The sequence below is a fragment of the Malaclemys terrapin genome, chromosome 3, assembly GCF_027887155.1.
Source record: "Malaclemys terrapin pileata isolate rMalTer1 chromosome 3, rMalTer1.hap1, whole genome shotgun sequence".
NCBI classification, from domain to species: domain Eukaryota; kingdom Metazoa; phylum Chordata; order Testudines; family Emydidae; genus Malaclemys; species Malaclemys terrapin.
Genome location: NC_071507.1, coordinates 59,528,639 through 59,542,363, shown reverse-complemented (window position 1 = coordinate 59,542,363; position 13,725 = coordinate 59,528,639). Strand labels below are relative to the sequence as shown.

At 41.7% G+C, this 13,725-nt stretch overlaps 1 protein-coding gene across 4 annotated transcripts in view; it reads right to left on the bottom strand.

Annotated features, from left to right (window-relative positions):
* The window catches only part of KIF6 (kinesin family member 6), a 271,652-nt gene extending 266,456 nt beyond the window's left edge, over positions 1 to 5,196 (bottom strand). For all 4 annotated transcript variants that reach the window (XM_054024404.1, XM_054024405.1, XM_054024406.1 and 1 more), the window contains exons 1-3: positions 5,116 to 5,196; positions 3,685 to 3,794; positions 1,721 to 1,795 (exon numbers count right to left, since the gene is read on the bottom strand). In XM_054024404.1, the coding sequence (XP_053880379.1) occupies positions 1,721 to 1,795; positions 3,685 to 3,794; positions 5,116 to 5,193 (263 nt within the window). In that variant the 5' untranslated portion in view covers positions 5,194 to 5,196. The remainder of the gene's footprint in view (positions 1 to 1,720; positions 1,796 to 3,684; positions 3,795 to 5,115) is intronic.
* Positions 5,197 to 13,725: the final 8,529 nt, after the last annotated feature.

Sequence of the window (13,725 nt, the reverse complement as noted above, 5' to 3'; positions counted from 1 at the left end):
TACATTAGCTCAGGTATATGCACAGCTAGATGATTTCAAGTCTTTTTTTAAATTATGAGATATAAATAACAAATTAGTTAAATGAGTCCCATGTGATCAGAAGGGTCTGTTCAGCTAAACTGAGAAGTATCGTATAAAGATGGGCACACAGATCCTAAGAGAGACAACAGTGAAGGGAAAGGAATTCTATCCTGACTTTCTCCAACACTTTCCCACTCCACCATAGCCCTCCCATCTTCCAATATGGCAGACAGCCCCATTTCCACTTATGACACAGCAACTGCTGGGAACTCATGCAGCTACAAATGTGCACATGAAATTTGATCATAGGAAAAATGGGGTTAATTTCAAAGCCAAAACTGTTTCTTTGGGGGGGAGGGGGCGCGGAGGGAGGGAAATGAAATTTACAAACCTATTTCAAAACAGACTTGGAAGGTTTTGGATTGTTCTATTAAGAACATAGCTCCTTCAGCATATGGGAGTCAACAGACCTCAGTGATTGGTGTACGTGTTTCACAATATATTACTTTCAGTATATTTTAATATGGTTCATAAAGAAAATTTAGGGTAAAGTGGCCCATTATTTCAATTTCTTGACCAGATTATCATGTAGTATTTATTTAGTGAGTCAAGCAAGAGGTAGATTTTTATAAAATATCTGCTTTAAAAAGAGCCATTCAACAGACTCTCCTATTTAAACCAAATCCATTTCTCAAGGATTTTACACCCTCACAGCCATAAAATCTAATTGCAGGGACTCACATCAGCACGGGTTCAAATAAAAAAAGAAAAAGGGTGTAGATTCCCACAGCTCAGAAGCACTGTATAGGTGAGCTATGGAACACACCCAGCTGGTCCTCACACCTTCCAGCAAACTCCCTGTGTAACCCCACTCTCTTAAAATAAAAAATAAAATAATAAAAAAAAAAAAAGATGCATTGTTGCCAATTAGCTTTGGTAACTTGAGTTTCCTAAGAATGCTGATAATCCAAGCTCTGGCATGCTCGAGACAGGGTTTTAACTCTCTACTTGCCAGGCACGGCACAGGTTCATCTATCCTATCAAAGTCTTTTGTTGAAGATATCAATACAAACCAGTAAAATTTAAAAACAAAGTCTTAATTTTAGTTATAAATGAAGGAATCAGACTTGAGAACTTCATTCTACAACATTAACATTCTTTAGTTATTATAATAAGGAGTCAAGATATAGTGTCACCAACACCATCATGAGTATGTACATTAAGCAGAAAGTAGTAAGGACAAAACTGGAGGCCCATTCATAATTCTCCTTAAATCATATTAAAGTTAATAAAAACTAAACAGGGAGATTAGATTTCCTCATGCATAACCCTTTTCTTTAGAGTTGCATAGTGTGAGGGCTATGAAATTAACTTTTCTGAAGGACCAATGGAGATAAATCAGTGGAATAAGAAGAACTAACCTAATATGAATTCCTCTGGTTTCCCATATAACATCAACAAAACAGGAAATCATAGCAATGCTAAGTTAGGGGCTGACGATGGAGCCTTTCTATAAGCAGAACATCCATGGAATTCTTGCATGCCTATCAGATTCAGATGGACCAGCATTTAGAGAATAAAAGCATAATCCATTTTTAAATCACCATGGCAAATGATTATCAGATTGCTTTCAAATGGTATAATGAAAGTTACCAGTGACCCCATGTAACTGCTGATTATCTACAAGATTAAAACCTACCATTCCGCAACTGGTTTGGCAATGCTTTCAAAAACTGCATCTTGTTTTGCCTCCTGATCAAAAATTTTCTGAAATCTGAAAATAATAAACAAATAATCATGCAGTATCTTCAAACACTACTTGATTCATAATTTTTGTTTTTCTGTTTGTAACTAGTCCATGTTTACATCATTGGGCTTACATAACCTAGTACAATGTTTTCCCTGTAGCCTTAACCACAGTGTCCTGTTGTGCTATTGTATACAAATAGATTGTAAACAGTACTGCTTTGACAAGATCTGTACAATAAAACCCCCTGATAAAATGAGGTAGTTTAGGGGAAAAAACCTGTATTTTACAGCTATCAAGGGGATCAGTGTTTGCAACTGGCATCACACTGAAAACTGGATAAATTAATTATCCTATAACCAAACAGCACATATAAACGGTACAGCCAGGCTTCCAATTTTTAGACTACAATGAAATGTAGCAGCTAGGAAACATTGTAATCAATAGATGAACATCAAATAAAAAAAATCTAAGCTTCTACCACTTACTATAAGCCAACATCTGCAGTTGTTCTGTTTGGCACTATAAGTTTACATAGTTCTTACTTCACAGAACATGTAAAAAACATGGTGTGGGTCTCAAAGGGTTTACAGTGTACAGTTACTCAGGCAAATGCAATACATGGGGAAATATTCAGTGCATGAGGTATGGAGACATAGGTCCCTATCTTGTAAACCTTTATTCAGATGAGTAGTTGTACTGAATTTGTTGATTTTAATGACACTGCGCACAGGAGTACAGAATTGCAGGATCAGGCCCTTAGTTGGTGAGATGACTAGTGTAGGAAGACTTCACCAAAAAATAGTGAGTTTTAGGGAGGAAAGAAAAAGGGTTTGGCATGTAGCATTCCTTTTGTATATATGGCTTTATGATAAAAAATTGAAAACAAAGAGCATTTCCTTAAGGATCACAATGCTCAGTATTTCTCAGAATTCATTTGCACAGACTCCCGATAGGAACAATAAAGACACAGAGAATGTCAGCATCCATTAAGCTGGCATGGGCATCTACAACCTAAACTGGTGTTGCATACAGCCTGTCCAGTGACATCAGCATGAGTTACAGATGTTTGGAGTCCTACTCTACAGTAGATTTTAGATTTTCTTCAGCATCAAATTTCAATTAATATGAAATTCCATACAAAATGTTGCATCCAAATTTTCCATACAAAGGATGCTATCAAATAATTGTTTTTACTTGTTGTTTGTAATATTTTCATAGAAATGTATAAATATTTTTTCTAAGCTGATAGTTTCCCTTTTCATTTGACAAACTATAATTGTCTTCAGTATGTTTTGGTTAGGCCTGAAATCAACAAATTCCTGTTAGAAAGTGCTTTTTGTCAACAAATCTTTGGCTAAAGTCATTATCCACCCTACGCTGGCTCACTAGTTTCTGCAGGACCATAAGGTCCCTCCCGCACTCTGGCCTTGTCTACACTAAAACTTTATAGCCAGCTGCACGGGTGCAGGCCTGTAAACAGGACTCAGGCATTTTTACCACAATGTCATATAATAGTTTGATGAAGCATACAAGTTCAGCTATTAAACTTTTCTAGTTTTATCATGTCTTGCCCTGAAATCATGATAGAGTATAATGTACTGCAGCACTGAAAGATTCCTCTTGTTAAAAAGTCTTTTTAAAAATCTTACTAAATATACCAAAAACTATATTGTGTGGATCAGAGATTAATAAGAACCTTTTACTGACTCTCCACAGGACTGGCACACTGAATCTAGTGGCTGATCCTTACCCAATAATCTTCTCTGTAGGCAACGGTGACACTGAATATAGAAAATGGACTGTCTTTAACAGGAAGAAAAATAATAAGCTTGGCTATAACACAGATCTGGTAATGTTGAAAGTGATCATAGTATAAATTGCATGAGGAAAAAATCAGAGCAAAATAAACTTACTTAAACTTGTAGCTTTCTCGTTTATTATTGACAAATCCATCTGCCAAGTCACGTGGAACAATAATCTCTAAGCTGGAGGCTGACTTTTCATCTTCACCAACTGAATAAATCTGCAAAACAAAATGACTTCAGCAATAGAACAGTGGTTTGTACCATGTTGATGTGTTTAACTTCATCATCTCATTAAGATCATACACAGGAATCTATAATCAGAATTCCATGGTGACTGAAGGGAGAAAGCCCAGTTTGCCCTCCTTCAAAAATATAGCCTTTGCCATTTGAGCTACAGGGGATTCTGCATTACACAGTAGAGAACTGTCTCTCTTTCACCCACCCACCCCAGAATAAGATTTCAAAATATCTAAATGCAATTAGACACCAAGTCCCTTGATAAAATTAGCTTAATAAAACCACTTTCAAATATCTGACCAAAGGTTTATTTAAAAAAAAAAAAAAAACCTGAAGAAGTGTTTATTCTGTGAGATTAATAAGGCAATCATCAGGTAGTTTTTGGACCACAATTTAAAGAGCTTGGGTTTTTTTGGGAGGGGGGGTTGTTTTTTAAAGAGATTTATGGCGAAACCTACATTTCATTAAACTTTTTATTTTTCATTTCAATGAAGATGAAATATTTCAACTCAAGTATTCACTTCCAACATCCACAATGATGGTTTCATTAAACAAGCTTCCTGTAAGTATGTAGAACAGGGGTAGGCAACCTATGGCACACGTGCTGAAGGCAGCACCTGAGCTGATTTTCAGTGGCACTCACACTGCCCAGGTTCTGGCCACCGGTTCGGAGGGCTCTGCATTTTAATTTAATTTTAAATGAAGCTTCTTAAACATTTTTAAAACCTTATTTACTTTACATAGAACAATAGTTTAGTTCTATATTATAGACTTATAGAAAGAGACCTTCTAAAAACGTTAACATGTATTACTGGCACGCGAAACCTTAAATTAGAGTGAATAAATGAAGACTCGGCACACCACTTCCGAAAGGCTGCTGACCCCGGTGTAGAAAATCAGCTCCTTTCGCCCAAAGGTCACACGCTTTACTAGAGCACAATTTAGTTTTTTAAGGCTCCCTTTAACAGTCAATGTCTACTCTGCACCGGGCCACTTAAAACCATCCCGGCGCTGCAGCAAGTCCTCTTCAGCATTAAGTACATCGCCGCTCAGAGCCGGGGGGAGCTCAAGGCTGGCAAGTTAACCAGCCTCATAAACTAGGAATAGTGAAGGGGAACCTCAAACAGCTCATATCAACCCCCTCCCCCAGCGGGGCGTCCCGGGCTGCCCCCCGGTGCCCGCCCCCACTCACCTCGGGCTGCCCCCTGCCCCAGGCACCCCGCTCCACCCCCGGGTTGCCCCTCGACACCATGCGCTCCCCAGGCCGGCTGCAGCCCGGCTACCTCCCCCGCGGCCACCTACCCCCGCTTGCTGCCGCCTGGCCAGGGGCTTCACCCGGGCATAGATCTGGATCGTTTGCTTCACCATCTCGCCGCTCATGGGGGGGAGGGGGAGACTAGGCCCTGCATAGCAACGGTAACCAAGGAACACTACCCAGCATGCTCTGCGCCGGGGGTGAAAGAGGGCGGTGCCGGTGCGCCAGCGAGCTACGCATGCGCATTCCGGAGAGACGGCAGTGGCCGTCTGACTACCCCCACTCCAATCAGCGAGCGGCGTTTCTTCTCTGGGGCTCCACCCACCCAGTCCCGGTGCAGAACGCGCTGGTGCCTCGCGCGCTCCCAGGCCCGCACAGAGGCGGGGAGCCGCCCCGCCCCCTTTGGTCGTACAGGGGGCACCGAGTCCCGCCTCACCCGCATAGCAGAGTTGAATGTAAATGTTCCAGCTGCCCCTTGTGTAAGGGGGGCAATGCCCTCTGTGCGAGAGCAGGAGTCTTACGGCATTTGGCGTTTGCCTTAAAGCCCCAGCTTCTGCGATCATGTAGCTACATGAGATTTAACTTTCGTTTAAAAAAAAAAAGTTTTTTAGCCCTCATGACAGAGAATAGCTGGGCCACCAATCAGACAAAAGAGACACACCTTGTATTTATTTAAAATAAGTCTCACGCTATTTAAAGCAATTTCATTATTTTGGGAGCCTGACATGTTTTTTGAATCGTAGAATGGGTGACCCGGCTATTGATACTATATCTTCTTTTGAGGAAAAAAATTTCAGGTACAGCGACACTGATGCATGGACTGAAGAGTGTGTGGAGGATCACAAAGGGCAATGATAAATTACAGCAAATTGAGTTAGAGCAGGTCTAATGGTATGGCACTGGATTCCACTTTTGGTCTGGTCATGTTTACTGTATTCACTAACAAGCTGTTAGAGGAAGGAAGCAGTATGCTTCAATAATTATAGCTGCAGCTGATCTGAAAGTACAAAATGCCACTAACACCTGTAAAGATGGAGCAACAGCATAAAAGGGAGAGAGATTAGAAATGTGGTCAGGTAATAAAAATGGATATAGAATCACACCTGTAATCTCAAACACACTCAGGAGAAAGCTTTTACTGCTTTCTTGGGGAAAACAGCAAATTAGATGAGTTTACAGTGAAATAAAGCAGCAAATAGAATCAGTACAATTGTAGGCTGTTTATGTGCAAGTGTTACAAGGATAGGACTAATCTGAGAAAATTGAAGAGACAAGTGGGAAGTTTTGTGTCTGCATGATGATATTGTAACTATCACTATGACTATTTAAAAAGTCTCAGCTCATGAAAGCAGGTAGGGTAGAACTCAAGATCTTTCTGATTCAAGACTACAGACTCCTATGATTGACGCTAAAAGGGAATTCCTTTTAACTATTAGTAGTATCTGTCCTATTTACATACAAATGAGCAATTCTAATTTTACCCATTGGCGCACAGTAGCACCTCTCTCGATCTAAGGTTTTTTTATAATGTCCATCACCATAATATTTAAGCACGTCCTAAGTATGTTTAACCCTCATAGTGAAGTTCTTAATGGACTTTTCTACATTGCTCCCTTCCATCATAAAGGAGGCAATGCCTGAGGAATTTGCATTAAACATACACACTAATGCCATTTTGTTACATTACTTTATTCCTCAACAAGTACTATACAGGATCTCTTTAAAGAAAAAAGAAACTTGCTCTTAATTCAGACTGACCCATGTTTGATGAAACTGACCATTCAAATGACTGTGTACAGTGGTGTTGGAGCTCTGTTGGTCCCAGGATATTAGAGAGACAAGGTGAGTAAAGTAATACCTTTTATTGGACCAACTTTTGTTGGTGAGAGAGACCAGATTTTGAGTTTACACAGAGCTCTTCTCCAGGTCTGGGAAAACCTTGTCTCTCTAATTCAAATTACTGAACTGAAACTGTTTGCTTTGAAAATAGTGATCTCACATAGGCCTCACATACCCTCTTTATCTTTATGACAGGTTTTATATTGATATCTGCTGTAGGTGGTTTGACTAGGCAGATGGTGTCTGTTGTGATATAATGTGTAACAGATCTAGCAACCATCATTCATAGTTTTCAAGGCCAGAAAGGACTATTGTGAGCATCCATCTGACCTCCTGTGTAGCACAGACCATAGAACTTCCCCAAAATAATTCCTAGAGCAGATCTTTTAGTAAAACATCTAGTCCTGGATTTTAAAATTGCCAGTAAAACTGGCACACCCCAGAAGACCCTTTGAAGATTGTGCGGGGGTTGGGGGCGGGGAAGGCATAGTGGTATGTTCTATGTGTACCCACAGTATCTAGATAGAGAAACAGCCACACAGCTAAATTCAGACAGTGCTCAAAAGGGAAAAGTAACTTGTGGAGGAAGACTATGAAGCCCCCATCATATTGCCTACTGGTTTAGGTCATTTAAATGACTTTGTTCTAAATCAGGTATCTTTCCCCTTACTTTCAAAGTATCATTCTTGTTTCTCTTGTGCTTAGAAACAGGCATTCCTCATGACAACATTAAGTGATTCAAGAAGCCTTAGACCCAATTTCATGACTGGATATTTTTTTAAAAGATATGCTATAGCTCAGCCAGAAATTACCCATTTGTACGAATTGCTGGGCAAAATTCTATGGCTGGTATTATTCAGATCAGACTAGATAATCACAGTGGTCCCTCCTGACCTTAACATCTATGATTCTCCACTTCCTTGCACTCTTGTATCATCACTAACACTTGTTCAAATTTTTAACAACTCAGACTGATAGCGTTTTATACTCACTTTGCATGATGTACCTGACAACCCAAAGGTTCAAGGCAATGGAGAATCAGGCCCTCTCCTGGTAAATAAAACCATGGCACAGATCCCTATTATTTAAGTTTTTTGTAACTATTGAGAAGCTAACATTCATGAACAAAGAACTTTGTAAGTTAGCAGTGTTTCTCAACCTTTTTGATACAAGGAACCTTGCTGCCTTCCTAAACTGTGTCAGGGAGATTTCAGGGACTGGCGCTGGTCTATGGACCAGTAGTTGAAAAACACTGAGTTAGAGGACACCCACCTTTTGAGATCCAGCATCTCAAGAACTCCATGGGCTGGAAACACTTTGGCAGAGACGTATACATGTTTGTAGGAGCAGTAAACTTCCTCAAGCACTAGCCCTGGAGCATTAAGCAGAAATCTATTTCTCCTCGTAGTGTTCCTTTGAAAGGAGTTGTGCATAGGGTCAGATGGGACACCTGTAATAGTAAACAATATGTTGAAGAAGCAGCCCACTATCAAAGCCATTTTAAACACCCCCTTAGGAAAAAACAAAACTCCTATTTCTGAGAATAAAATTTGTACATAGCATCATGTTTATGTTTCGCACATTATTGAGAATAAATGTACATTCTCTGTGTAAAACAGTTTCGGTCTAAGCTGAGTCCAAAAAGATAAAACTTCATGGAATAGGACACATCAGGCAACAGGGAATTGGGGGTTGAGAGGAGAAATAAATTCCTGTTACAACTGCATCATCAAATGATAAAAAATGGGTTAGCTTCTCCCTTAAATTACACCCCTACAATCTCATTGACTTCAATAAAAGTGCATAGATGCACATGAGGATAGAACTGGTCCTGTACTTTTAATAGCTAGTTAAAGGAATGCCTTTCTTTGAAGTTGCAAAAGTGGGTCTCAGAGTAAAGAAGCAACAGACACTCCTATCTCCTTCATTAGAGAAAAAAGGCTGTTATAATGTCTAACCCAGCCTCCTGAAAAAGCTTTTAGAATACACTACTTGATATAAACCTCCCCCAGTAGCTTTTATCCTCTCAATGAAAAATTATCTCCAGATGGAACCTCATTTTTTTCATTGTAGAAGAGCACCTGTTTAGGGGGAGGAATTAACCCCTTCACTTTTCCCATGGAGCTGAGTCTGCACACCTCATCATACTACCAATTTATCATATCAGTGACAGGATTCACACACTTGAATTCAATGGGGAATTTAAAAATATCTGCAGCTATATGTGCAATTTTGGGGAGGGAACATCAGATTTTCACCTTTTAAAATGACATGAGGCAGAATGGTGAAAAAGAGAAAACTGTGACAAGTCAGCTGAGCAGCAGTTTCACTACTTTTGTCCCTCCATCACTACAAGGTCATAGGTCAACAAGAGGGGGAAAGAATAGATCCAACCCTCAATCCTGGACAAGAAGATGAGGGGATTGGAATGGAAACCCAGAGTCTGTCGAGAGAAGTGATCTGACTCTCTGATGATGCAATAGGAGGAAGTAGTATTAGAGTTGGAAGAGGATCCTGCTGTTAGATACAGGTGCACAAAGCCTGTGGGGAAACTGCAGGGACTCTGAGGTGGGGCTTGTGCCCTGATTGGGACTATATGGAAAGAAGCTTTTTCAGCATCAAGATGACGGTGTAGAGCAGTGGTTCTCAAAGCCAGTCCGCCGCTTGTTCAGGGAAAGCCCCTGGCAGGCCGGGCCAGTTTGTTTACCTGCCACATCCGCAGGTTCGGCCAATTGCGGCTCCCACTGGCCGCGGTTTGCCGCTCCAGGCCAATGTGGGCTGCGGGAAGTGGTGCAGGCCGAGGGATGTGCTGGCTGCCCTTTCCTCAGTCCCCATTGGCCTGGAGCAGCGAACAGCGGCCAGTGGGAGCCGTGATCGGCCGAACCTGTGGACGCGGCCAGTAAACAAACTGGCCCGGCCTGCCAGGGGCTTTCCCTGACAAGCGGCGGACTGGCTTTGAGAACCACTGGTGTAGAGAGTTCCAATGATCCAACAGACTATGAAACTGAATCTTGCCAAGTGGAACCTGTAGGTGATACCTAATTTTTCTCAAAATAATTTTCCTCAACTAGCTGCAACACACTGGACAGTAGGCCTGAGAAGCCCTAGCTCTCCTGTGGACTGACCCTAACTTAGTGTTTAGGGGAATTTAGGGCTTTCTTTTCTGTCAACGGTAGTAAATCATCCTTTTGTTTGAGGTATGTGCTAGACTGCTTATTGGGAATGTACCAGATGACTAAGCCTAGTAGCTGAAGAGCCTTCAGCTCTTGCCTATGAGCTTGGGTACACCTATCATACTATCAACTACTGTTTTTGAAAAAGTTCACTATACTACAGTATTCCAACAACTCTATCAGATGAGGATATTATCGAGTTGCAGCTTATATGTAAGTTCCAATATCTGGTAATTTTATGTTAAAAAATTGCCCATAGAATTTTGAATGAGTAGTTTAAATATTATAACTAATCATCCCTTTGGCTCCTCTGTTTTTCATCTGATTAAAAAGTAATCTGGATCACAATATATACTGGAAACTGGAAGTTCAGGGATGATATTCCATGATGTCACCTAGCAACCTAACGTGCCTCCAAATAAACAGCCTTGTAAGTTTCATAGTAGCCCAAACTTTTATTTTTATTTTTTTTTAAGTTTTACATTTCACAGGCTTTACTTATTCTTGGCAGCTACCATGGCTCTTTGGCTGGGATGATGATTAGAAGCTAGAACACTAAAATCTTTCCATGGATCAGATGGATGGATGCAGGGCCAAAGCTCTTTTGTCAAAGACTGAATTTGTCTCATCATCCAACTCCTGGGAAATCTGGTGTTATTTGTAGGTCTTCCACATGGTCAGACATCCTCTTGTCCCTTTTTAAATGAACAATATTTAAAATATGAAACTTGGCCTTTGGACTAAAGTTCAAATGCAACAAGTTTAGCATCTGATATAAACTCTATCAGGGACTACAATCTGTATTCATAGAAGGGACTTGAAAATTTGGGGTTGGGAACAGGTGTAGGGTGAAGTAGTACTGATACTCTACACAAGCTCCACTCATGATCCCAAACTCCACCCACCATCCCAGAATATTTAGGTGTTTTATCCTAAATGTTCATCAGTGAAATAGTTAACAGCATTGACATTTAAATTGTCAGCAGCAGAGTCTGGTATTAACAGCCCACTGAGAGGAACTGGGATAGTCCACTCCCCTTGTCAAACTATTGTTACATTCTCTCTCCTTGAAGACAAAGCTACATCACTGCACGTGTAATGGTTAAGCTTGGCAAGTGTCTTGAAATATTCCTCCTCTTTTGTCTATTTCATGGCATTCTTACCAAACACATTTATATTTTTCTAAAAATTTATGTATTGTTAGACAAAGCCAAGACTGGGAAAATCTTAAAATACTCTCCTAAGTGCTTTTTTGTTTTTATTCATTTTGGAATTTTTATAAAGCAAATGAAAAACATACGAAAGAATATGGAGCAAAATAAGGGACTCCTAGGACTGCTTCAGCAGCCAATAAAATTTTTGGCTGAAGATTTTTTTTTCTAAATGATCAACTGAGTCCCCTGTTGGAAACTACATTGATAGTAGGCTTAAATTAACACACTTTTAGTGCAGTGCTGATGGTATCTATATTGATTACTCAACTCAAGCTCTCTACCTCATGCACATTTCTAACAGTGGTTCTCAGCTATTTCATAATGGGACCAATTTCTAAAATCAATATCTCTTTGTGAATTTTCCCTTTCCAATCTCCAGTCCTGAACCTTCTCCTTCCTTGGGGCAACTCTAGTGTGGGGTGACCCTGGGCAGTAAAGGCTATATTTGTCAGTCTGAGAACCAAAGAGACCTGCAAGTTTCTGTCTGTGTCCAATGGCCTCAATAAATAATCCACTTTATATTCATTACAAGACAAATATGTCTCTTCTCTTCCATGAAAAAGACAATCTATCAGCCTCAGCAAAGGACTGAGGAATGTTATTATTTTGAATATCATAGCATCTAGGAGCCCTAGGTGGTGGTGTTGTCCACAGTGATCAAAAACAGTGGTAGTGGGGAGTGCCTGGTGGAGAGAAGATTAAGAACTCTATTTTAGCCATGTTGTGCTTGAGCTGATGGCTAGACATCCATGGGGAGATGTTCGAGAGAGAGCTTGAGATTGTAGTTTGGACAGAAGGAGGCAGCTATGGAGTGGAGAGGTAGAGTGGTGAGTCACCAGCATAGAGACAGTAGTTGAATTTTTGATTGTCAATTAGATTATCCAAAGATAAGGTGTAAAAAGAGACAAGAAGGGGTCCATGGACACAGCCCCGTGAAACCTTCACAGAAAGTTAGAGGAGTATGAGGAGGATCATCTGAAGGACATGCTGGAGGAGTGATTAAAGAGATGCGAGAATCAGGAGAGAATAGAACCATGGAAGCCAAGGGAGGACAAGATTTCAGGAAGAAGATCATGATCAGTGGTGTCAAAGCAGTGGACAGGTCAAGGAGGGTGAGGTTGGAGTACTAGTTCTGAACTTTGTCTAAGGGTATGTCTACACTACGAAATTAGTTCGAATTTATAGAAGCCGGTTTTATTGAAATCGGTTGTATACAGCCGATTGTGTGTGTCCACACATAAAATGCTCTAGGTGCTCTAGTCAGCGGACCGCGTCCACAGTACGAGGCTAGCGTTGACTTCCGGAGCATTGCACTATGGGTAGCTATCCCACAGCTATCCCACAGTTCCCGCAGTCTCCGCCGCCCCTTGGAATTCTGGGTTGAGATCCCAATGCCCGGATGATGCAAAACAGTGTCGCGGGCGGTTCTGGGTACATGTCGTCAGGCCCCTCCCCCCCCGTCACAGCAACGGCAGACAATAGATTCGCGCCTTTTTACCTGGGTTACCTGTGCAGACAACATGGAGCCCGCTCAGCTCAGCTGAGCTCACCGTCACCATATGTCCTCTGGGTGCCGGCAGACGTGGGACTGCATTGCTACACAGCAGCAGCTGCTAACTGCCTTTTGGCGGTAGACGGTGTAGCATGAGTGATAGCCGTGGGGCTGGCAGCCGTAGGGCTGCATTGCACCAGCCCCTTGCCCTTTGGTAGGCGATGGTATATTATGACTGGTACCCATCATCGTCGTACTGGAGTGGCTGTCAATCATGGCCACCTGGGCAGACATGCTACTGTTTCGATGATGATGGCTACCAGTCGTAGTATACTATTTTCTGCCAATTGCCCAGTATTGTCTGCTAAGCACCCAGAAGAGGCCGAGGGCAATGCTGGGTGCTGGCGGACGTGGGGCTGGCAGACGTGGGGCTGCATTGCTACACAGCAGCAGCCCCTTGCAGACGATGGTATATTATGATTGGTATCCGTCATCATCATACTGGAGAGGCTATCACTCATGCTGCACCGTCGGCTGCCACCTTAAGATGTAAAAAATAGATTTGTTCTGTATTCATTTGCTTCCCTTTCCTCCGTGAAATCAACGACCTGCTAAGCCCAGGGTTTTCAGTTTAATCTTTGGGGGGACCATTCTGTGTGACAGTTGTTTGTGTTTCTCCCTGATGCACAGCCACCTTTCTTGATTTTAATTCCCTGTTCCTGTACCTGTACGCCATGTCGTCACTCGGCCCTCCCTCCCTCCCGCCCTCCCTCCTTCTCCTGGTCCATCAGATACTAGTTTCGCGCCTTTTTTCAGACCAGGCGCCATAGCTAGCACTGGGATCATGGAGCCCGCTCAGATCACCGCGGCAATTATGAGCACTATGAACACCACGCGCATTGTCCTGGAGTATATGCAGAGCCAGGACATGCCAAGGCG